The sequence below is a fragment of the Mytilus edulis genome, chromosome 5 (genome assembly GCF_963676685.1).
Source record: "Mytilus edulis chromosome 5, xbMytEdul2.2, whole genome shotgun sequence".
Lineage (NCBI taxonomy): Eukaryota > Metazoa > Mollusca > Bivalvia > Mytilida > Mytilidae > Mytilus > Mytilus edulis.
Genome location: NC_092348.1, coordinates 63134644 through 63161699, shown reverse-complemented (window position 1 = coordinate 63161699; position 27056 = coordinate 63134644). Strand labels below are relative to the sequence as shown.

The 27056-nt window shown below is 33.1% G+C and overlaps 2 protein-coding genes across 6 annotated transcripts in view; one reads left to right on the top strand and one right to left on the bottom strand.

Annotated features, from left to right (window-relative positions):
* Positions 1-1128: 1128 nt before the first annotated feature.
* On the bottom strand, positions 1129-18455 carry LOC139524172 (uncharacterized). Of its 2 annotated transcripts, none has more exons than XM_071318795.1 (7): positions 17499-18455; positions 12234-12695; positions 9046-9422; positions 8064-8129; positions 6870-6956; positions 3315-3449; positions 1129-1543 (listed from the first exon to the last, which is right to left on the bottom strand). In XM_071318795.1, the coding sequence occupies exons 3-7, from the start codon at positions 9412-9414 to the stop codon at positions 1352-1354; spliced, it is 849 nt and encodes a 282-aa protein (XP_071174896.1). In that variant the 5' UTR covers positions 9415-9422; positions 12234-12695; positions 17499-18455; the 3' UTR covers positions 1129-1351. The 2 variants fall into 2 exon arrangements, with proteins under 2 accessions (XP_071174896.1, XP_071174897.1); XM_071318796.1 differs by having other exon boundaries at positions 17698-18455.
* A 219-nt stretch (positions 18456-18674) lies between these two features.
* Positions 18675-27056, top strand: part of LOC139524171 (CCR4-NOT transcription complex subunit 1-like) — a 49731-nt gene continuing 41349 nt past the window's right edge. For 2 of the 4 annotated variants that reach the window (XM_071318791.1, XM_071318790.1), the window contains exons 1-6: positions 18749-19209; positions 22368-22475; positions 22990-23088; positions 23725-23905; positions 24632-24775; positions 25819-25958. In XM_071318791.1, coding sequence (XP_071174892.1) covers positions 19108-19209; positions 22368-22475; positions 22990-23088; positions 23725-23905; positions 24632-24775; positions 25819-25958 — 774 coding nt within the window. In that variant the 5' untranslated portion in view covers positions 18749-19107. Of the gene's footprint in view, positions 19210-22367; positions 22476-22989; positions 23089-23724; positions 23906-24631; positions 24776-25818; positions 25959-27056 lie in introns of all 4 variants that reach the window. The other 2 variants (XM_071318794.1, XM_071318793.1) reach the window with 2 other exon arrangements.

Here is a 27056-nt window from a genome sequence, read left to right as displayed (position 1 = left end):
AATATGTCTGACGCTCCTTCTGATGACAAATGTCTTACATTCTTAGCCTACAGAATAAGTACATATTTATGCACACTGTAACGCTATCCACCTCATTTTTTAGCAGCTGCACCTCAACTTATATGTTTTTACAGATTTTATCAAGAAAATCCAGGCCGTAACGTATGTTAAAATGCTAACTCTATAGAAATGCTCGCATCAGTACGTAAGCCAGACAAAGAAAAGATGGACCCCGTTAGCGACAATTATAGGAATATATTAGATGTGTTGCCTATACACACTCGACAAGAACGGATTTATGATTTGAATGTATTCCGTTTTAATGGATTTGAATCCTTCATTTTAGCATTAAAAGAGTGCTTTTATCTAAGGTTTTTACTTCTTGATTTTAAAGTTTGTAAATATAGCTTTTATGTTGATTTATCTTGCTCGAAACCCTACGTCCAACTCCCCATAGTGAGCAGAGGACAACAGTTAATATATACATGTTATGATTGACAATTCGTAAAATTTGTACAACTGGCTTACGGAAGAGGTTGATAAATGGTAAATGAAAGAGGGACGAAAGATTCCAGAGTGACAGTCAAACTCATAAATCGACAATAAACTGCACTCATACCGCATCTCCTTATATCTTTTCACCTGTAATTTACCTGTAAAAAAATTGGCGCAAATGAAAAAAAAAATCGGCGCAAATGAAAGAAAAAATCGGCGCAAATGAAATGCAGATCGGCGCAAATGCAAAACGCCGTTACTGTCGTTAGGGTTTATAATCATACCATCATAACATATATGAGAAGAACATAACCTGTGTCATGCCAACAACTGGTTTTTAACCATTTACCAACGAATATACCATCCTTCAACGTTTGATACAAAACTATAAGGAGAGCTGATGGAGACCGTGTTTTGTTAAAAAAAAAAAAAATATTTCGAAAAACTAATAATTTTCTTATTCCAGGCATAGATTACCTTAGCTGTATTTGGCACATTTTTTTTGGAATTTTGGATCCTCAATGCTTTTCAATTTTGTACTTGTTTGGCTTTTACAACTATTTTGATATGAGCGTCACTGATTAGTCTTATGTAGATGAAACGCGCGTCTGGCATACTAAATTATAATCCCGGTACCTTTAATAACTATTTAATGCATAAAAGATATGTAAACAAGGCCTAATTTATGCAATAGCAACTTTAACATATCAACACAACAACAATTAAAGCATACGTCAACTTGGACAATGATACAATGAAAACCATTTAGTAACTGTTTATTGACTCGTAGACTATAACACTAAAGTAAATGTAATGGTATACAACATATCACTCTTTGTAAGATGGTGGAGGATGATCATAGGTCATGTATATGTTGTGATTTAAAGTTATCTCCTTCTTGGTCATAGTGCTCCGTCACCTCATACTGTGATGCCCGGCTGTACTCTGATTGCCTCTGGAATTTTTCAGTGTTTATGTCATTCCCGGGTCTATGAGTTTGTGGAGGACTCGTTATCCTTCCTTGCTGAGTAGAACTGAAGTAAATTACCTAAAGTGTAAACGGAACATTGTAATATAGAAATAAAAACAATTTTAAGGTTATATATACGTCCGCCAAAAATGGGCATTAGGTGTTTTTTATAAATTATTTATTAATATTGCTGTGAAAGCGCACAAAAAATGCTCAACCCCGTTACATTATATGGCTGTCGTTGGTAGATGTATGTCATTTTTATTTTTCGATTTTTGTTTTATCAGACCGTTCGAATTGTCGTTTGATTCTCCCATTTTATCATGGCGGGTACCTTATGGTTCACTATATCAGTATGGATTTTCTCATTGTTGAAGTCCGTACGGTAACCTATAATTGCTTACATCCAAGTCATTTTGACTTTATCGATTGTTGTCTCATTGGCAGTCTTACTCATTGCCTAACTTCTAATATACATGTGCAAATTTTATTTACCAAAGGCCGTAAAAATTGCAAGTTTTGTTTAATTGAAAATGATTTTACGAAACACCAAGCTCACTTACTAAATGCGGGGCAATATAATACTGAAAACATATCGTATATTAAACCGTATACTGAGCTAAACATGTTTTTATACTTTTTTGGGTGGTTACTTGCTATCTCAGTGACGTATATAGAATGAAATTCAAAACAGTGTAGCTGTGGCCATTGATTGACACATTAAATTCATCCATTGACTGGGACAATTTACGTGAAAGTTTGTCTGTAACGACCACTGTTCACGACGTACCTACGATAGACATTTAAACTGTGGGGTCACCAAAGGTTTCTTAACGCCTTTAATTATAAAATAATTCGAAAAATTAATCAGGAATAACCTTTGTGTTTTGATTTATATAATTGATATAAATCAAAATATCGTGTTATTTCTGATTAATTTTTCGAATTACTTTATTTAGGTGTTGAAAACCTTTGATGACCCCATAGTTTAAGTGTCTTTAAAAAGTACATAGTAAGCATTGGTCGTTACATACAAACGTTCACCTAAATTGTCCCAGTCAATGGATTATTTTAATGTGTCAATCAATGGCCACAGCCACACTGTTTTGAATTTCATTCTATGTACTTTTATTCGTTGTAATTGAAGAACAAATGGCAGAATCAATACTTTGAAAATAAACCGGAAGATCTCACATGGATCTTATTGTGTTTGTTTTATTTTTACAAGTAAATTAATTATCAGTAACTGACTTGCTGTTTTCTTAATTCGATTATCTATTTTTATATTTACATATGACATCTTACTTCAAAATATAACTTCAAAATTTAACTTCAAAATAGTTTTGTCGATGGAAAACAGTGATAAATCTTTCTTGTATTCGTCATTAACAATAAAAAAAAAAAAACATGTGAAAAACACCGAAGTGACACTCAAACTCCTAAGTCGAAAACAAACTGACAACACCATGACAAAAAACGAAAAAATAAACAACAGTATACAAAACACAACACAGAAAAATAAAGAATAAGCAACTAGAATATAAAAAAGAAGATGTAGTTGTCAATGACACATCTCTTCACAAATGATACAGAAATTAACAACTACAGGTCACTGTACGTCCTTCAATGAGCAAAGCCCATACCGCAGTGGGACATATGTGATAAATCTTGAAACCTACCAAAATCTAATGTGAACTAGTTCTCCGTGATGACTTTGAAAACAACGAAAATATATATTATTTGGAACAGGATGTGTAAATGAATTTGTAACATCCTGTTTCTAATAGCTGTAAAATCTAAAATACTAGTATATATATATATAATAACTTAGGAATACTACTAAACTTACTGTGGGTTCCGACACTGCCCATGGAGAACAACAACAGCAATAAGACGCCGAAATGATGCCCACAACAAACTGAGCAGCGGAAAATATGATCAAAAAGGCTGACAATACTACTACTTTCCCTTTGTGGAATTCTCGCTGAAATAAAATCTATAATAATTTCTCTTATTATAGAAGTTAGAAATCGTCCCTTTATCTACATATGACTTGGCTCTGTACTTATACAACCCGTCATGATGTTATTGTGCTATTGTAAATGGTTGTATTCTTGTCTTTCATTTTTACTAATGTGCTTTGTCTATTTGCCTTTTTGTGCTTCTTTATTACAAATGTACATGTTTGTTTGTTTTTAAAGTGATTAAGATTATAACACAATTTTGACTGTTTACCTATTATGTCTGTTTGATTTGTTCACACATCGTTGTCAATATAGTGGAATTTGATGCAACTATCATACAAGTGAGAGCTTTAGCTAGCTATAAAACCAGGTTTAATTTACTATTTTCTACACAAGAAAGGTCTGTACAAAGTTAGAAACATGACAGTTGTTATCCATTCGTTTGATGTGTTTGAGCTTTTGATTATGCCATTTGAATAGGGACTTTCCGTTTTGAATTTTCCTCGAGGTTCAGTATTTTTGTGATTTTACTTTAAAAGTTTTGAAACACGGTGAATTATGATTTTAACAAGATAGAGAAGAATATAGATACATGTATAACATTTATACATTACTCCCAAAATGTACAATTATTTAAAAATGTATGAAATTGGTCTATACATCTATAGAATGTGTGTAAAAGTAAAAGCGGAGTATATTTTTTTTCATTTTGAAATCCGACTTCCTCATAATATATCAACAAAAATCATTGGTACAAAAAAAATTGGAAAAATTCTCGTTGCTTTCCGTTTAAAAAAATGGTTTCACGACTGATAAGTTTATTATACACTTAATTGACATATAAAAATTCATAGCAACAGTAGATAAATTTAATTATTGTCTCAGTAACATTGAAATTCAAAAACTTCCATATTCCGTAATTCAAAAATGTGTCGAATATTGTCCACTGTATGGATACTATTAAGTGAATTTTTAAAGTTATTTGCGTAGTGCTTGTAGTTTAAAGATTTGGTTGCTTGATTTGTTTGAATTGTATAAATGTTACTCAATCAATGTAATTAAGATTGACTTCTGCAGTCAGTAGATAAGCGGGGCATCAGCTCGTGTTATACTCTGCATTATACTTAACATCCAATTACATTTAAGTATATTATATGCTAGATGAAGCTCCGCTTATCTATTTAATTTATGTTTTAAATCTGGTAAAATTCCAAATACTTGGAATAAAGGTATAATTAATCCAATACCAAAATGTTCAACTTCTGATCCTAGAGATCCATTGTCATACAGAGGTATTACTTTAGCACCATGTGCATACAAACTTTATTGTAGTGTTTTAAATAATAGATTAACAGAATGGTTAGATGAAAGGGAGGTAATAAATGATGAACAAAATGGTTTTATCAAAGGCAGGAGTACTATTGACCATGTCTCTACTTTAACGTCAATAATTGAAACAAGGAAAAAATGCAAATTGTCAACTTTTGTCTCTTTTGTAGATTTTAAGAAGGCATATGATACAATTGACAGGTCACTATTGTTTAATAAATTAACAGATTTAGGTATAAGTACAAAGTTTATGTGTGCTTTGCAAGCCATTTATTCAAATATAGAATGCTGTGTTCGTGTGAACGGAAATACTACTGATTGGTTCAGTGTAAATACTGGTTTGAAACAAGGGTGTGTTTTATCCACAGTCATGTTTAATATTTTTATTAATAACTTAATTGATGATATAAAAGCATTAAATATTGGTATAGACATTGACGGCGTAAAGGTTGCTATTTTATTATATGCAGATGATCTTGTTTTATTGTCTGAAAATACAGAAGATATGCAGAAATTGATTAATGTATTAGGTGTATGGTGTAATGATAATTGTTTAAAAGTTAATTTAAATAAATCAAAAATCATGCATTTTAGAAATCCCTCTGTGTTAAGATCAAATTTTGTCTTTAATATAAATGGTGAAGTCATTGATTATGTTTCTAGCTATCAATATTTAGGATTAGTATTAAATGAATTTTTAGATTATAAAGTTATGGCAAAGGCAGTTGCAAAGTCAGCAAGTCGGGCATTAGGCCTTCTTATAGTAAAATGTAAAAGTGGCTTCCAACACAATATTTTCACCAAATTGTTTGACACTTTAGTTTGGTCAGTCATCAATTACGGCTCAGCTATTTGGGGTACAAGTGAGTTCTCCTGCATCTCAGCAGTTCAGAACCGAGCCATGAGATTTTATATGGGAGTTGGAAAGTATACTCCCAATGATGCTGTTTCAGGTGACATGGGTTGGAAGCCTCCATATGTTAAACAGTGGTCAAACATTTTTAGACACTGGGCAAGATGTACAAAAATGGATAAAGACAGGATAAATTATAAAGTATTTATATGGTCAATTAGAAAAAGTAGTTATAAAATTAAAAATTGGAGTTATAAAGTGATAGAAATGTTGAAACTTTACAATATGGACAGATTTTGTAATGTAGATGATTATATACTGGATAAAAATATAATTCATCAGTTAGAAGTTAATATTTTTGATAATTATAAAACTGAATGGAGTACAAGGCTTGATTCTTATGGTCAAGGAAATAAGTTAAGAACTTATAAATTGTTTAAATTTTCATACTCTACTGAACAATATTTGTTGCAAAATATACCTATTCGTTATCGCAGTGCATTTGCGAAATTTAGATGTGGAGTAGCACCTTTAAAAATTGAAACTGGTCGTTACGAAAGATTAGATTTAGATAAAAGATTATGTTTCAATTGTGATAATATAGAAGATGAAAAACATGTATTGTTAACATGTCCATTATATGAAGATTTAAGGCAGTCTTTATTTATTGATATAATTCAACATAATGATATGTTTTTAACTTTGTCAGATGATGAAAAATTTATATTTTTGTTCAAAAATGAAAATGTTTGTAGTTCTGTTGCCAAAACCTGCAATAATATTTTATTACGACGAAACAGTATCTAAACAGTATCTTATACTGTTAAAAATCAAACTGTTTCAGTTATTTTTATTATGTACATGTACAAAATGTATCAGGTTTTATCCTTGGATGTGCATGGTGATATTGCACTTTTATGTTTTGTGTGTTTTAATTCTGTTGTTTTAAAATTGTATATAACAGTCTCTCATAGTTCTTTTAAGAATGGCACATGCATTCTAAATTTTATATTGTGTACTTGATATTATATTGTGTTTATACTTGTATGTATGTGGTGAGACTTTAATAAACTATTGAATCTGAATCTGAATCTATTGATCGCAGATGTCAATCTTAATTACTGGAGAAAACATTTACCAAACCCTTAAACTACAAAAATTAGGAAAATAGCACTTAAGGTCTTTACATTACTCAAGTTATAGTAATTTGTGTAGAACTTAATACATTGATATAATCTTAGTGTCGGCTCATACGTACGTAAATAGCTCCAATGACTCCAAGACTGAATATGATTGGGACAAACAGAGCTGATCCAATTATACTACAAACCATAAAGGCAATTTTCTGAATAATAAATAAAGTACAACGTTTTAAGAATACAGTAGTCGAAAGCAAGATAATACGGCATTAGCAAGCTTTATATTTCGTGTATGTCTTAAATTAGATAACTGTATATATTATTATATTGAAACAATAAAAAAAAAATGAAAATATATTACTTTTTTAAATTTCAAAAATTGTACTCGTAAACTTGGCCTTTGTTCGTCGATTTGAGCTAACATCCAAAAAAAATCTAATGTACAAATATAATTGTGAACATCGTATATATATTTTTTAAATCTTACTAATTAAAACGATACATTGATAATAATGCATTTTTATTGGATACCAGACTATGTGATTCGAACGTCCATATAAATATAATATAAATATAAGTCTTGATTCTTTGGTGATTTTTTTTTTCAAACCTAGATCTTAAAACATGTCGTTTTAACTGTAATTTATAGAATCTCATCAACATGTAATATGTAATTTTAAGCTCTAAAATCATTCTGTCGTAAACTTGAAGAAGTGAGTGTTGGGGTAGGGGGTCTGTTGTTGGGTCATTTAAAAATAGGCATACTTAAGTCTTGCGATTTAAAAAAAAAACCTTAGTGTTTTAGAATATATAATTTTGGAAAAACCAATAGTTTCGTCTACAAAAGACTCGTCAGTTGGGCTCGAATCAGAACAGTCTGATTGCCAATAACGTATTTGAAGAGCAGTAAAACCCAAATTCCGAAAAATTTGTAACAAACACTGTTGTAGATAGTAGACTTGCAATAAGAGCAAATCAAATTCGCAGCTAAAAGCTGTTCCTAATACCAGCAGGTTAAAGGTTTGGTTGGCTTGCTTGCTTTGTTTATAAAAATGTTTGCTCAAGCATTGTAATTAAGATTGACATATAAAAACAATATAAAAAGGCGGAGTAAAACATATATACATTATTTTTAAATTTGATTGGACATTATCAAAAATCAATGTTATCTATATACAGGTTCAACTCAACTCAGCCTACCTAAATTGTATACCACCAACTAAACATTTGACTTGCTAACATTAGGATAACAGCTTAAATGAGCAAAAAACCTCAAAAACATATAATCAGGCAAAATAAGCCTATTTACTTACCAGATTTTTCCATTTGTGTATTTTCTTTCGTGACATACAAATGGGAAAGAATCCGGTGAATAAAAACTAAAAAAGAAATACACATTCGTTTTAGTGCAACACTGTTTGCTTTAATTTTCTTTTAATGTTTTACTCAAAGTGAACGAACAGTTTGTCACACAAGTACTTACAAAACCTTTTGAATGAACTAGACCTCATTAGTATCAGTTTATATTTGTAAAGGTGTTAAAAAAGTGTTCAAAACAGACCGGAACAGAATGAAAATATAAAAACTTTGTAAAATTCAACGGCTTCAACAATGACCAAACCCCATTATATAAAAGGTCCCGAAAAAACAAATGCAAAACAGTTTAAAAGAGTTAAACTAACGGCCTGATTAACTCAGTGGATAGATGTATCAAAATAATATGATGCACAGCAACGAACTCCAACCACTTAAGTACAGACTCATGCATGCCTTATGACACGCACGTACAACATGTTGCTAGATTAAACATTTTAGCAGAAGCCAAACCCTATGCCTAACATCGGACAGTGGGATAACAGCACAACACATGATCAAACTGTTCCTTTACTGTTATGAATCACTGTTTTTGGCTTAGATTCATATAAATCTACAAACAAACAGCTAGCAACTTAGTATTGACCTACCCATATTAAATACAGACAGACAGACAGACAGACAGACAGACAGACAGACAGACAGACAGACAGATGGTTATTGAACAACACATACCAAATCGTGACTAAAGCTTTAATGACATCTAGGTAGATTAGTTCGTATAGCTGCCATTAGAAAAAAAGATGCTGGTACAACATTATTTTTTCTCGTTCAAATTATTCATAATATTATGAAAAGATTGTGTATGTATGTATGCGTGTGTGAGTTTGATTGCTTGAGTGTATGTTTTGTTCAGTTTTCTAAAGTAGAAAATCCACATGTATTACATGAAAAACATGGGAAGTTGTTAACTTAACATACCCATCCAGAGCATATCAGACAAGTAAGATCAAATGCAAGTAAAGGTTCTGTGTATCTTCGCCATATCCAGCACTGCCAGAACCAGGGATCATGAACCCCATAATAACTTTTGTATGAATAACGACAGTTCCGGTTCATTTCTATTGCATCCAGAATTACACCAATGAAGCTATGAACCATACAAACAATAGCTAGAGCAATCTGTGATCCTCCAAGAATCCGGAATGTCCTCACACGAAAAATCGGTTCTTGACTAGGTGCAACCAAATTGTGGCCTATATGAGCAACAGATGGCTGCATGACAGTCTTTACGACTGGGTCATGTATTACAGTTGCAAATCCAGGTTCATTGATCGGGTGTGAGGTCATACTGTTAGCTAGAATTAAAAATTACATGGAAAACATTAATAATTCTTCTTTTTCAATGTGACATGTTTGGGTTTTATTGACGATTATATCTTGTTCTTATAGTCTCTGATCATCCCCCTTCCTCCAAAAACTGATTTAAGTGCAATTATTCTGACAAAGGTTAATTTAAAAATACATTCCCAGAACTTGGACAATTTGGAATAGTACAAGAAACAACGGGAAAATATAGTTAAGATTTAAAAAAAACAACAACAAAAAAACAACAACAACAACAACATAAGAAGTAATTTCAATTTTGTTTGATGGATTCGGATACGAGCTATAGCTAGTTTGTGACTGCTCGTGGAAAACAAATATTATTTTATTAGGGCCAGAAACACGGAACCTTCATCACCTCCAAAGAACTGAAGCTATAAATATAAGAGAGCATGACACATTCTCAACTCGGTTTACTTTATGGATGTTTTATCATCAAAGTTATTATGTGTAAACAATTTAGATTTTATAAATATGCCACTGAAACACATGCACAAGAACTTATTATTTTTCTGTTTTCTGTTATCAATGCTTTCCTAAATGCTGATGTTCCATTGCTAACAATTAAACATTAATATTGACCGATATAAGACCTTGATATTAGAACTTCTCATGGTTATATGCATAAAAAAACATCGTGGTAAACGATAAGACTCTTCCGTTCTTATTGTTAATTCAGTTTCCTTTCCATGGTAGTGATTTTCCGTTGGCTCCTTCCTGTGGAGTTAACATATATCTCCGTTGTCTAGATTTGTGCGTATTTGCTGTAACATCTCAGATTTGAATAATCGTAATATTTTCATTAAAGAAAAATCTCTTTTAAAACAGGGATAAAAATCTTAAATTATGAAAACTTTTACTAAATTTTTTTACAAAAATATCATAAGTATGAATAAAATAATTAACCCGAAAAAAAAACTTAAGATTCAAATAAATATATGATTTATCATAACTATGAATAAATCAGTTAACAAATTATTATCTAAATATTTCAATATATAAATGACATATCAGAACTACGAATGAATTAATTCACAAATAATTAGATAAATATTTAAATAAATAAATGAGAGACTATATCAATAAATAAATATTATTTTTTTTATACTATAAGATTTATTCATTTAGTTTTACCTTGTGTTCTGTTGGTATCAACTTGCTACTTGTAAAGTTTGGTAAGAATTAGTAGAAATATACGTTTTCATCTTCTATAAGTATTGATGTAACGACCATTCATTCATTCGTACAGAAAATGTCCTAACGTGACGTGATAATATTTGCCAACCTTTCCAATGACATTTTAAATTAATCTCAGCGAGATTTCATTTGAGAAAAAAAACGTTCAATGTTTTCACACTGTGAAAATGATCGTCATGTTTGAAAAAGTATAAGAAGTCCAAGGTACAGCTAAATGTGCTATGCCACAGATTTTGGAAAAAATTTCCGTTCAACTTTGCCTAATTGAATAGTTTAACCGAAATTTCAAAAAAAATATTGCATTTATCTCTTTCATTTTCTGATATATTACTGAATTAAAAAATCTTTTGAAATAGGAACACATGTTTGTTAATAGAAACGGATGAACAACGAAAGTTCGTCTTAAATCATCAAATCTCCAATAAACAGCTAGTCTTCAGGTTTTTCTTGTTTTGCTTAACGTTCAGTGGAAAATATTACAAGCAATTGATTGATTGATTATTGGTTGCTTAACGTCCAGTGGCAAATGTTTCATGCATATTCAGGACGAGAACAAGTTAACAATAAATACTATAGGTAGGTTGATACAATAGAAGCCATCTAGGATGATGGTCGGGGAAATTTGGACTGCAACTGGCAAATGAGGGTATATTGGATAGGGACAGAAATTTTGCCTTGCAACAGGCCACCAACGGACCCCTCAAAAAGTTGTTGCAAGGGTTCTTAACGTGCAAAGAGCGTGGCACTCTCTTTACACGAGGCATCGGATTTAACGTCCCCCTTCTGACCGGACGTGACTGCGAACTTGATACATCCCGCACAGCCAAACGGACGCCCCACTTCGGCAAGCGTTTTACTGCCGGTCGGGAGAAGACCAAGTGACTATATTTCTATACCCCAGTCACCCTTGGGGTGCGCAAGCAATTGAAGATCAACACTTTAAATTAAAGAACAGGTTAAGAAAACAAAAACTTTCCTCAGTCTGACATACTTTTCAACAAAAGAAATGATACAATGCAATGTCCATATTTAATGAAATTCGATACACTGTACCAAGGTAAATAATCTCCCCCCAAAAAAATCAAAAATAGATATAAGAACTTAAAATTTTGAATGCCTTTGCAGATATTTGAATACTCAATTCTCATCTTCGGAATTAGTTGCCGACTTTTAGCAGCATTTTCTGCAAAATATGTGCTGAACCATGTGTTAGACTTTTGGATCTAAGCCCTTCTGTTTTTTATTTAGTCTCAGAAATATTAAGAGGTTGCCATATCGTCTAGCTGCAATTCATATGTCTTCTGATTATCTGTGTCATTGGGTTGTTGTCTCAGATACGATTGACGTTTACCTTAAATCTACGTTCTCATTTCTCATTGACGTATAACCCACATACCCCACATCTCTTTTCACACCTTATATCTAACATAGATGTCAGTTGTAGTCTCAATGACGTATGTCCCACATACCCCACATATCCTTTCTCACTTAACATGATTAAAAGATGTTATAACGGCTTTAATTACGTTATGTTAGCATCGATTGTATTTATATAAATCAAAATAACAATAGCATATGATACACACCTTATTTGTTTCAACTGTGCTTGTTTGTTTCGCCTGTGCTTGATGATGTTACAGTGGCGGATCCAGAAATTTTCATAAGATGAAGCCCACTGACTGCATAAGAGGAGGTCCGCTCCAGTCATGCTTCAGTGATTCCCTATATAATCAACCGATGTTTTTTTTCACAAATGGGAAATTTCGGTCCACCTAGCGGCCCCTCTTTATCCGCTTCTGGGTTACAAGATCAGGGTAGAAATCAATAAGGATCTCTTGGTAACGATATATTGACAAAGTAATGGTAAGAAATGGTGTGTTGTGATGTGAGGGTAGAACGTAACATATACTTCAGACGCAGTTACAGATTTTAATTTCTTAACAAAACAAGGGTATAACGAGGCTTTAAACAATTCACAAATTGCCTGTCTTTTTTAATCATAGTACAGTACGTTTTTCTTGGTCTTTTTCTGGTGGTCTCTAACAATCCTTAAAAAAATACTGTTATTATTACACGTTTCGTATAGTAAGAATGTCTCATCTTGCATTTTCTGATGTGTTGGTATTAATTTTAGCTCTGCAGGTTTTCCCTCGAAATATATTGGAAACTATTTGCACCAAGTTACTTTTGGATATACAAAAAAGTGAATTGCTTAAGGACAGGACAAAAAGTGAGTAAAAAAACAAAACAAACGAGCAATAATCTACAAAAGAGACGCATAAGATATCAAAGAGAGGCATAAGATATCAAAGGAATATTCAAACTCAAAAGTCAAAAATAAACCGACAAAAAAAAAGAAAATCAGACAAACAACAGTATACACAAAACACAACATAGATACCAAAGACTGAGCAACACTTATCCCACCGAAACCTGAGGTTTATCTCAGGTGATCCGGAAGGGTAGCTTAAGCAGATCCTGCTCTACAAGTGGCACCCGTCGTGAAGTATCATGATTCGTACAATTATCGTGTTTTACTTATTTGACAATAAACAATTATTTATAAAGTGGGTTTCAACTCAAATGTACTGGTATATTTCACCAGTCGTCCATATTAAACCTAGCTGGTTATAAATTAAGTCATCACTTAGGAAAATTGTCATAGTGTTGCTACGGAACGAATCCGTGCAAACCGTTTGCACTAAAATCCTTTCCCGATTAACTACGATATGAAGTCGGTCGATATGTTTCTAAATCAATTAAAAAAAACTTACTATAAAGAAGACCTTTTTCTTATAAGCTTCCATAGTTCGTTAATGATATTCTTTATTTGATAAAATCGGACTATAGAAAACATGAAATAAAGTATACTCTGAGATAGAAAAGAACCTCGTGTGCGATTGCAGCTAAAATGTTGCTTTTGATTTAAAAGATGAAAAACGGCACAATGGGAAAATTGAAATGGTATATTTTGTCAATCTGAATACAGATCATACCTATGAATGTAGACACAAATCAGTTTAGAAAATGTAACCAGAGAGCGCAGTTCTTTCAAAAATTTGGACCACTAAAAATCGTCAAACGATACAGTGTAAAAGAGGGACGAAAGATACCAGAGGGACAGTCAAACTCATAAATCGAAAATAAACTGACAACGCCATGGCTAAAAATGAAAAGGACAAACAGACAAACAATAGTACACATGACACAACATAGAAAACTAAAGAATAAACAACACGAACCCCACCAAAAACTAGGGGTGATCTCAGGTGCTCTGAAAGGGTAAGCAGATCCTGCTTCACATGTGGCACCCGTCGTGTTGCTTATGTAATAACAAATCCGGTAAATAGTCTAATTCGGTAGGTCATATTCATGAAAGGGGAGGGTATTGTAGTTACGACGTAAGGAACATATCCGATATCATTTGTGAAACGGTTATTCTATAACCAGTGCTCTAGCTAGAATTCAAAAGGGGCAGGGTGCCAGTGGAGGGCAGGGCACTTTTTTATGATAGGAGAAGGCACTGCTCATTTTTTTTGTCTACGTCCCTGCGTGTATCACGATTTCACATATTTTTTTTTCTGTATATATTGTTAATAAAGATGCATAAGTTGTTTTGATTATTTATTCTATAAAATTTGCATAAGAAAAGTCATTCATACTACATGTTCATAAAACATGGCAATACACATTCATACTATTAACCAAAAGAGGCAAAATAAACTTACTTTTCTCCCCCACCCCCTCTCCTTCCAAAAGAAAGATCATAAACTAAACATCTCATAGTTGACCATACATGTACATGACAGAGTACTTTAAAATTTTGATCTAGAGCTTGACCCTCAACACCTGTTTTCATTGTTCATGTTCAGAAATATATTATTTAGTGTAGCTTCATCAAGTTGATTTGTGATTAGAGTTAAACTGCACACTTTCAGGTTAGAAAGTACATAGCTTGGACACCTGTTCAGAACTTTAAAACTTGTTTTTAAATTTCTATTTTGACAATGTATAAAACATGGATTGCCAAAAGTATGATTATCAAAAATAAATTGCAATATATTTTTTTTTGTATGTTCAAAGACAGTTAATATCCTTAAGGTAACATTCTTATATAATTTTGTATTCAATTGGTTATTTTTTCCTATTTTTAGTGCTAGATAATATTTTAGGAGCACAATTTTGTAATAAGCTTTTTCAGGGGAAATAACTCCAAAATTAATTTCCATGTTTACGTCTGCTTGTCGCTCACAAGTTGAGATGAGCGATGTTTCTGTAAAGGCATAGTTTTATTTTGATAACTTCAATTCAATTCTAAATTCACGAAAGTCTTCATTCATACACTCTTCCATGGTGACTTGAGGATCGAAAAGAAAATGCCGACACATTCATCATATTTATGACAAAGGTACATTGTCTTAAAATTAAATTACCTAGTAATTAACACCTTTGAAGTCTTATCCACTATAATTGATTGTAATGACATGATTAACCTCGTTACCTGGGGGCAATCACCAGGTGTCAGATATGTAATTGAACTTCTGATAAGAAATCGATTGAAACAAAAGGCAATTTTACCAAAACGGCACAAGGGTTTTTCGAAAAACAGCGTCAGGGCAGAAGGGCGCGGCTGAGGGCACACAGGGCGCGGCTAAGGGCACCCAGGGCGCGGCGCCCTTCTATTTTGGGCTAACGAGACCACTGGGTCAACTAACTCGTGATGGCGTCCGTAAAATTTATGAACATTACATGTTGAAATTCAAAAGACAGAATTAACTTTTTGTTTTTTTTATAAAATGAAAAGTTTTTTTTTAACCGAGGGAAATTAAACTAGAACAATGAACTTTGCCCTTAATTTTTCTCACACAACATGCACACATGGATCATTTTCCAAAAATGTCTATCAATCTTAAATTAAATTCACCATATATAACAGTCACCCAATAGGTACCAGTCCAATAGGTGTAATTTCAGATTTTAAGAATGAAATTGCTTATTTTACATATCATCTAATAATAATAATAAACAGCAGTTAACCAAATAGCGAAATTTGTACAGATTTAGTTAGACCAAAAATGTATAAGAAGGAAGTCGTTAACTTAATCCAAAACTTTGTTTTAAGTTAAGTGTTTATTGTCTATCTGATCCGTGACACATTGATACAATTTGGTAAGCGACGTCCTTTACTCGAGAGAGAAAATGTAAACTATGCAATTTTGTATTCAAAACATGGATCTGAATGGCAATTTGGTTTTATGGAAATAAGTCAAATTGTTGGAAAATATTCCCAGAACATGATAAAGACAATTTAACACTCATTTAGTTGTAGGATTATAGTTCCTTAAGGTTTTACCCTGTTAGTCAATCTGATTAACAGATTAACATGTAGAACTTTATTATAAGTACATGTATCATAAGCTATTTACTAGTTAAGTCGGCTTCATATCTTGACTTACATCTAGAAATTGACAATGAGGGTCGGTTGAAAACAAAACTTTACGACAAAAGAGATGATTTCAGCTTTCCAATTGTGAACTTTCCATTTCTAAGTAGCAACATTCCAGCAGCACCTGCATACGGGGTATATATCTCCCAATTGATACGATATTCCCGTGCTTGCATTTCCTATCATGATTTTCTTGATAGAGGGTTACTGCTCACAAGGAAGCTATTAAACCAAGAGTTCCAAATGGTAAAGTTGAAATCATCCCTTCGTAAATTTTACGGACGCCATCACGAGTTGGTTGACCGTTATGGAATAACCGTTTCACAAATGATATCGGATATGTTCCTTACGTCGTAACTACAATCCCCTTCCCTTTCATGAATGTGACCTACCGAATTAGACTATTTACCGGATTTGTAATCACCGCATGATAAGCAACACGACGGGTGTCACATGTGGAGCAGGATCTGCTTACCCTTCCGGAGCACCTGAGATCACCCCTAGTTTTTGGTGGGGTTCGTGTTGTTTATTCTTTAGTTTTCTATGTTGTGTCATGTGTACTATTGTTTTTCTGTTTGTCTCTTTCATTTTTAGCCATGGCGTTGTGTCAGTTTGTTTTAGATTTATGAGTTTGACTGTCCCTTTGGTATCTTTCGTCCCTCTTCTATTTGTGTGCCCTATCCCTTTTTCCGAAATCCGCTACTTTCTTGTTTTCTATTCATTTCAATTCTTTTGTCGTTTTTTTTATATGTATTATGTGACCATTTAAACACTAGAAATAAAGTGTATTTGCTATTTACTATCAATTCCAAGTTTACTATCCACAGCTAGTGCTCACTGATTTATTATATAGGGGGAGGGTTAAGAAAAAAATATCCTGTCCTAAAGTACCTATGGCTCCCAGTGGCAAATATTTCTGCTTATTCAAGTCGATAACTACTCAATACAATATGCATGGTATGCAAAATGTGGCCTCCCACTTAGGAACATGAAGCTATGTTAAATAGAGGCAGACATTTTGCCTCGCAATAATCTATCTACAGATACCTCAGAGACAGAACACAGAAGTAGTTCCCATAAGACGAATTTAATGTTATTGACGATATAGATTTTTTATGTTTTGACACAATCATTTTTTTTCTCAATGTAGGTCAGACTTTGTTTATTTAAAAGAATATTGAAATAACAAAAATACTGAACTCTGAATACAATTCAAAACGGAAAGTCCGTAATCAAATGGCAAAATCAAAAGCCCAAATATCGAATCATGTTATAGCTTAACTAGATCTGACTGTGTATTGATGAATTTTCTCTGGTAAAACTCTGTACATCGACTGGTTAAACATGCTGAAGATCCTATCGAAGACTAAAGCGTAGTTAATGGATTTTATTTCGCCGGACTCACCTCTAAAACCCGTTGAAGAGTAATTACACCACGTCTGAATGTACCACTGAAAGTTGGTTATCTGCATGATCAGCAAGTTCAATTGTATAAAGCCGACACTTGTTCTGAATTAAGTTATTAAGTAAAAAGTTATGAGAAAGTTTTGATAACATATCATCTGTAGCTGAAACATATGTGCACGCTTAATGTGTCCACTTACCCAATTCTCCCCTACTATTATTTCAGGAGCATCTATTAATGGAAACTAGTTCAATATAGGTAGTCATGATCAGCTTGTACAATATAATCATGTTTGTTCAAATGTTGATCCGGGATACCCCCAAAAAAGTCCGAAAGGCCAGTTCGTCTGATGAGGAGGGAATTTAGTGGCTGTCAAAAATCTAATGCCGAAAGTAATAATTAAAACTCAAATTTACAAACGGCAAAAGTCCTCAGGCGGCGGGCCGGGTCGCCTAGTCCCCCCTCCATGATTCCAATCTTAAATTGTTGATCTTGACTCAGACATGTACAGTACGTGAACAATTTTCATGGTGGTATGTTTACACGTGTATGTTTACAATCAATACTACCGTGACTAACGTACGGTACCCAAATTGCACCGAGTACCCAAATTGCGCCTATTTAGCAAAAATAGCAGCGGACATCTAGGTGCAATTTGGGTATATACCGTCACGTTACGTTCCTCCTCATTTCTGAAACAATTATTAAAAAACATTGAAAAAATATTGATCCGTTAAAAGTTTAGACTGTCGTGCGTCTGCACTGAGACTACTATAACATGTGTTATAGTAGTCTCAGGTCTGCATAAGAAAACAAAGAGACAGACCACGGAAAACACTTTAACAAAACCAATTTCACTACGTTCTCATCAAAATGCTCAAATAATAGTTGATTAAAAATATATTCCAAAAGAATCATGAAGACATCGATATTGAGCGATGCACATCATGCACAAATAGGGCTCTTCACGGTTAGTTCGGCCATATTGGATAGGGGGCAGATTTTCATAATAGAGGTAAAAATGGTGTGAAAAATACGGGAAAACATCATTAAAACAGAGCTGTTGCTTGGAAACACACATAGGATTTCCCACACTTTCATACCATTTCCACCTCCTTCCAAAAAATCTGCCCCCTATCCAATATGGCCGAACTAACCGTGAAGAGCCCTATTTCCGGCGGAAACTTTTTTCACGAACTGAAAGCTGAAAACTTTCGGCGTGTAAATTTTCTAACTTGTGAAATAACTTTAAATGTTGTGATTTTAGAATGACAGATTGTTTTACCGTTAACCATTTAAACTAACTGAAGGAAACTAGATATTTGTTTGATCAAAATATTTTTACCAATAACGCATTTTTAGTACGTGTCACATGATCCAATGCTTCGTTTAAAGTCGGGAAGTTTCGGCACGGATTTAACATGGCTGCTGTGACGCCATGTCGGTGTTGAAAATGACAATGTAAAACCGTAGAAATTTCCAGATGCCAGGCCAACAGAGGCCCCATATGACTAATTTACTTTATAATTATTGTGCAGAGAGTGTATATAGTGGACTAGGAGAGCTTCAAACTGATTTGGGGCTTTCGTTTTCAGTTTAATGGAATAATATGAATCTTGACTCATTATCTTTTGCCTTGGCTGAAATAAGTTATTCAGTGGCCAACTTGACAAAGAAAAATTTTAAATCGAGTATAACAGAAATAAGTCATGTACGTATAATCATAAGATTAATTCCAATATCGCTTATATACTGTTTATAACCAGAGATTTTGTCAAGAGTATCGTTATCAAGGGAGATAATTTCAGCTCGTGTGATCTTGACCAATATGTGCACATGGTGTACTGGTAAAATCAGCTGATATATGATGTTGTTATCACTTTGAAATAAACCATGTCATTTGTTTGTATTGAAGGCATTGCCCCATGATAAATTTATGCAGCCTTTTAGTTTGACTGTCTGAACTTTGATTATGAGTTTGAAAGAGGTCCAGTGCTGTGATGGTATCGGGATCGTTTGCCCTAATACATGTTCGCCCTAGGTTCGTTCGCACTGAGTTTGTTCGCCCTGGTAATCCGTTCGCCCTGGGTTCGTTCGCCCAATTTTCATTTATGATATGTAAAATTGAGAAAGGAAATGGTGAATATGTCAAAGCGACAACCACCCGACCATAGAGCAAACAACAGCCGAAGGCAACCAATGGGTCTTCAATGTAGCGAGAATTCCCGCACCCGTAGGTGTCCTTCAGCTGGCCCCTAAAATATGCATAATAGTACAGTGATAATGGACAATGTATACGTTACATTAATGAAAGAAATATATATTTATATATATATTAAAATTTATGTATATCTATTAAAAGTTAAATACAGAATATTAATGAAATAAAATTTTTGGCTGCATTGTTACACTTTATTTTATAATTACTGTTGATTGAATTTTGATTGCTGATAATTTGAAATCTTTGATATCACTGATTGTTATATGAATTGTCTTTGATGGATTAATAATGAAAATAGCATTTTTCCCAAATAAAATTTTTACAAATTATTGCCAAACTGTACCGTCCGACAACCCACTTGACCAGGCGCGGATCTAGATGGGGGGTTCCAGGGGTTGGAACCCCCCCTTTTTTTGGACAATCAATGCATTTGAATGGGGACGTGTAATTGGAACCCCCCCTTTGTCCTGGGTTAGGAACCCCCCCCCCTTTTAAAATGGCTGGATCCGCCCCTGCACTAGACAACGTTCAGCCGCTGCAGTAAAGAATTTTAGATCAATTAACACTTTGAACTTTGAACACTTTCTTATGTATAACTTTAGTGCTCCTAATGTATCATTTTTATTGATCAAATCATGTGTGGAAATGTAAAGCAGAGTAAAGTATATATGTCTCTGTGTAAAGAAAAAGGATGTGTGATAGTGATTTCCTAGTAACGTAATTACATACAGATACTAACTTAGTTCTCAATAGTTCGTTAATATTCGGCGAAATTGTAGAGACTTCAACACACAACACTATAATAAAAAATAAAAATCAGGGCGAACAGGTATCAGGGCGAACGGTCTCAGGGCGAAACGGAACTAGGGCGAACAGTAACTAGGGCGAACCGAAATCAGGGCGGACGGACCCGGATTCTGCTGTGATCATGTGGAATCAGTTGCTCCATAACACATATGCACTTAACATGATCACATCCTATATTTATTCAAAATTAGGTTGAATTAATTTTCTTGTATTGTTTCGGTGATAATATCAATATCATGAATATATATACATGTATGTTAGACTCAGATTGACGTCTGCTCCTCATATTAATCGACTTCCAAATGGTATCCAGTCCTTCCGGCCCCAAACCGATCCGGCCCTACTTCGTTCCTGCCCCTCGTCGATCTGGCCCCATAATAAATGATGAGGAATAAACTACAGACTTTTAATTAGTATAAATGGATTTTGTAAAAAGTATCAATAAAGGATGACAACAGGCAAGTGTGAGGAATTTTAAGAACTTCAAACAAAAACAAAGTTTGTACGTATCAGCTTGGGGATCGGCTTGAACCGTTGTGTATGTAACTATTTATTATTACACAGGATTAAAGACTTGTTAAGATCACAGTCAATTGAAAGAAATTGATAATTTAATACTGATGATTAATGTTGATTGTCCTAATTTCTGTTATATTTTTTTAATATAATTATACCCAATAATCTAGAAAACTTATAGTGAAAACATTTTGTTTTACATTACACCTTTTACATTGTAATAAAATTCAGAAATTCAGAAAAACATCAACATGCATATTAATACATACAATGTATGTATTTTGGTGAAAAATGTTCATATTATTGACCTACATTGTCGTTTTCCTCTCCTTTTCAATTAAATGAATGACATGTAGTTTGTCACTGGTATTCATGATTTCAGTCTTATTTATTTTCATAAACGATAAATACAAATTCGTGAACTATTTTTTTTTTTTAATGAATTAATTTTTTTTATGATTATATGATGAATTAGTAATTGCTGAATATTTATGATTACTTTTATAAAAATTGTAAGGTTAGTTTCAAAGCAAAATTGGTATCCTGGTTATTTGTTTGAAAATCACTATTGTTGTAATAACTAGCTTTTATGTAAAGTAAAATACATACAGTTAGCTTAGTAAGGCCAAAAAATCATTACCTGGTTCCACAGTCTTCACGATGAACTGCTAAATCTACAGGCCCAGCGCTCAATTTTTGAAATTTTTTAGTTAGATTCTGTTGGCCTGTAGATACAAGCCTGGGCTGCCACTCAGCGTGACGACTGGGTTCTAGCTACCCTATATCCCCTTGTTTAATTGATTTCAATGCGAGAGGCTCAATCAATTCTACATGTACACTGATTCATTTTTAAAATTTATTGGTACAAAAACTATGCTAGTCACACAATAAGCTATTGATATGGCACCCAATAGTCTTTTTGAATCATGAACATGATGAATGAGATGAATAGTTTCAATTATCTTAAAAAGTCACTGTAATTTTATGCCCAATTAGGGGCATTATGATTTCTGGTCTGTTTGTCCCTCTGTCCCGCTTCAGGTTAAAGTTTTTGGTTCAGGTTAAAGCTTTTGGTTCAGGTTAAAGCTTTTGGTCGAGGTAGTTTTTGATAAAGTTGATGTCCAATCAACTTGAAACTTAGTACACATGTTCCTTATGATATGATCTTTCTTATTTTAATACTGAAGTAGAGATTTTTTCCCCATTTTCGCGGTCTATTGAACTTAGAAAATGATAGTGTAGATGGAGCATCCATTTAATAGGGACACATTCTTGTTTTCAATGTATTTCATTTTATTTTTTAAAATTGGTTATTTATTTTTCAGCTTGTAAATCAACACGGAGCAGAAGCTGATAGACATTTATTTCGTTGTCTTTTTTCTCATGTTGACTTTAGTGGTGATGGTCGTAGTAGTGGAAAAGACTTTCACCAGGTATTAAACTAGAATGATTAAATATGTACAACTGGGTATCCAGCTTAAAAAAGTTGTCATGCCGATATGAATTAAGTTTACATGTAGGAGATGTTTTCCATTTCTGATGAGTGAAAAAGATCATCATGCAAAGATTTTTTTTAGAAACCAGAAACATTTGCATGGTGACAAAGTAGAGGTAAATACATTCTGAGGTTGTGAATAACAATGAATAAAAAAAATTTGCAAAAGAATGAAAAGAACAGTTTAAGAAAAAGGAATGAATACTTAAAAATTACAAAAAATCAAAGGTTCACTTAAGGGGAGGGGAGGGTGGTAGGGTGGAGTGTATGAGATGAATTAGAGGAATTTCAACTATTTGTTTGTTTGAAATAAGATGCAACACATCATGAATGTTAATACTTTTATAGGCTTACATGATCAATTTAGTAACCATTTAGAGCAATGTAGAATTTTTAGTCATGTTAGTTAAAATGAAAATTATATTTACTATATATGTTTCATTATTTTTCAGACTCAGTATTTGATTCAAGAGTGTTGTTCATTGCTGAGTAAACCCAATTTTGTATCCATTTTGTGTTATTCTGTTGACAATCCATTACATCATCAAAAGGTTTGTACTGATAGAATATGCTAATCAAAATAAGTGGAGTACACATGATAGGGACACAAAGTGAATTAGTGAGATGACACTAGTTAGTATTCCCACCTCTCTACGAGCTAGGACTATATGGCATTAATATCACTCGTTTGTTCTTAGTCTAACAAACAAAAATTTGTCACTCTTTTCTTAAGTACTACATACCATGCATACTGAATAGAATGATAATATTTTTAATCTGATCTGTGAGTGTCTAAAACCTACTTCCTGTTTTGAATACTTTAAATTTCACCACAGCTTCAAAAGAAGAAATCCATAGCATGACACACATACAAATTCTTGTCAAAATTGACTGTGTCACCTTTAATAAAATACAGACAGACACTTTTGGAAGCAGAAAATAAAAATCAAACCTTGATTAACAACAGTTAGGATGAGTTAAATCCTAAAAGGTATTCCAGGGAGTGATCAGAAATAGCTGATTTGTGACTAGTATATTAGGTTTTCAAATTTATTGTCTTTTTTGTGAGTTGATGCACACTATTGTCCACTACTGTTTCAACAACGGTTTAAATTAGTTACTTTAGATATATTTTTAAGATATTGTATTTGTACCTCTAGCCTACAAACCAGCACTTTCTTTTTCAGAATTTGAAACCTTCCCCTCATTTGCTGCCACAGATCAGCAAAGTTATAAAATTAAATCGTGTTCAAGAAGTAACATTTGGCATTGCACTTCTCCATTCTTCAAACAGCGAGACTCGTCAATACGCAAGCCAGTTTGTCAGACAGAAGCTTCCTGACCTTATAAGATCCTATGTCGATTCAGGTTAGTATCAAGCTATACCCAACATCAATGAATTATTGTGGGAGATAATTCTGAAATATTATGTAGTAACCTAGCATTGAAAGTTCAACAATGTTCAAATTTGAAAATGTTTATTTAAATTAAAAAAAATATCTGACTTTATTAAAAAAATGTATATCAAGATGATTTGCCTAAAAATATAATTTAATGTCTATCCCAGGGATTTGTCTAAAGGAGTAGATGCGGTAAGGGCCGATTTTGGCCTCAAATTTCAGGTTCATCCAACGAACGTTTTTGGACAATTTTTAAACACTTAAGTGTCTACTTCAATTGATTCGATTAGTTTATGTGAAAGATTTTAACTGATTTAGTCATTAAAAACGCTCTGATTCAAGATTAAATATGAAAATTCTATCAAATATGCCAAAAAACGTCACTTTTCAGATGGTTTTTGTCAAAATTGAAAGTGGCTACATCCGTGTTCATCCTCACCCTTTATATATGTTTTGTAAAATCATCAAATACAACTTGCATTACAATATTATGAATGAACACGAATGCGGCAACTTTCATTTTAGACGGAAACCGTCTAAAAATTAACCAAAATGCTAAAATTTTGAAGATTTCAGTTGTAATGTGAATCCAATTCATTGTCATTCACCTGCTTGACTATAAAAATAAAGAAGTTGTTAAAAAATAGAGTTATTATCATGATCATTAATGTACAAAATTATTTTCTTTTTATAGAATCAAGTTTAAGACAAGAAGGTGGACTACAGGACGTTGCCATAGAAGTTTTACATCTACTCGTGGTTCACCTCATTCGTAACAAGGATAACTTTGGGATCGGAAACGATCAAAAGGAAGTCTTTTTGTCAACATTAAGGAAAGGTATAAAGCAGCTTTAAAGTTATAATCATTTAGATGGAGCATTTTGTTAACCTCTATTTTTGTAAACTGTTTACAATACATGCAGATAATTTACTAAATGTAAAACTTAAGTTTCTAAATTGTTTGATTCATAATCAATTGTGTTTTATTTAATTGATAGCTAAAAGTTCAAGAATTTTTCAAATTCCCTCCTTCAGTACACAAAGGCTATAACAGTTTAATACTCAGCTCTAGTTTTATACTTCAACAATTCTTATTCCAGTATACCTGGTTCCTTAGCCACAAGACTAATGGGAAAAAGTCTTAATTCACAATTTCTGTGCCCCTGTTGTAGAGGAGGGCGTTTTAAATTTTACTCTTGTCTATCTATATGTCCATATGCTTTAAAATTGGTTTCCTTTCTCTAAACTTTAGTTTACCTCAATCAAAAATTATGAAACTTGATACTCAATGCTTATTTCCACAAAACGCAGATCAAATATGAATTTGGGTGGCATCACTTTGATTACTGTTCATTATACCCCCGCTTTAAGAAAGGGGGGGTATACTGTTTTACCTCTGTCTGTCCTTCCGTCAGTCAGTCAGTCCGTCCGTCCCATGAATATTTTTCGTCGCATTTTTCTCAGGAACTACAATATAAGGATTTCTGAAATTTGGTTTCAGGGTTTATCTAAGTCAGCTATACCGTGTGATGCGTTTTCAGATTGATCACTTGACAACTTCCTGTTTACCGAACACTTGTATGATTTTACACATGATAGCCAAGTTAAAAAATTTCGTCACATTTTTCTCAGGAACTACAATACAAGGATTTCTGAAATTTGGTTTCAGGATTTATATAAGTCAGCTATACCGTGTGATGCGTTTTCAGATTCATCACTCGACAACTTCCTGTTTACCGAACACTTGCATATTTTTACACTATTAATATTATCCACTTGCGGCGGGGGTATCATCAGTGAGCAGTAGCTCGCAGTTTCACTTGTTTAAGCTGCACAAATTTTAATTATCTCTTCAACAAGAACTATTTTTATATTTGACAGATTTCCCACACGAAAGAGTTCCAGTTATTTTGGGACCTTTATTGTATCCAGAATCTGAAGATTTAGCTGTTGATAAATTGACAGACATATCAAACATGCCTAAATCAGTGGTATGTAAATCTAACATGCCAAACTCAGTGGTATGTAAAGTTATAAACATTGTTTCACCAGATTTTAGTCAATTGCTTTCTCTTATTCTTTGCAAATTACATTTTCACTTGTTCTAGGCCTTTTTTTGCCCTTATGCCCCACCTAAGATAGTAGAGGGACATTATGTTTTCTTCTCTGTGCGTCCGTCTGTTCGTTCGTCCATCTGTTTTGTCTGTCCCGTTTCAGGATAAAGTTTTTGGTCAAGGTAGTTTTTGATAAAGTTGAAGTCCAATCAACTTCAAACTTAGTACACATGTTCCCTATGATATTTATGATCTTTCTTATTTTAATGCCAAATAAGATTTTTGACCCCAATTTAACAGCCACTAAACTTAGAAAATGATAGTGTAAGTTTCAGGTTAAAGTTTTAAATTTGGTCAAGGTAGTTTTTGAGGAAGTTGAAGTCCAATCAACTTGAAACTTATTACGCATGTTCCTTATGATATGATCTTTCTAATTTAAATGCCAAATTAAATTTTTATCCCACTTTCACGGTCCACTGAACATAGAAAATGATAGTGCAAGTGGGGCATCCATGAACTGTGGACACATTCTTGTTCTTAAATAAAAAAAAAAAAAAAGCATAATCCCATTGTCAAACACAGTGAAACTGATATTGGTTCCACCTGAGATTGTAATTTAAGTAAATTATAAAAATAATTCTAGGAATGGTACCCATAGAAGGCATTTTGAAAATGTGGAACCATGGCCGTGTATAAATGCTGTTTTATGAAATCACTGTACCAAAAAAAAACCAGTTGACAACCTGCAGAAGTAGAGATCTTGAAGTGCCTTCTCTGGATCAGTGGGTCCTATGTTTGTTTTAATAATACATCTCTTATAATTTTGGTAGATACTGTGGATTCATTATAATTTGTTGGATACCAATTTTTGTGGATTTAGGGGGTACAGGCAAACCACAAAATTAAACGTTTAACGAACGATAAATTTCCTATAGGCTTAAAGGAAGACTTCGGAAATACCACCAAATCTAACATCCATCAACATGCTAGTTTTCCTACCCCAAAAATAAACAAATCCACTGTACTTGATTTCCTGCTATTCGAAAAATTTACACACAGGGCTAC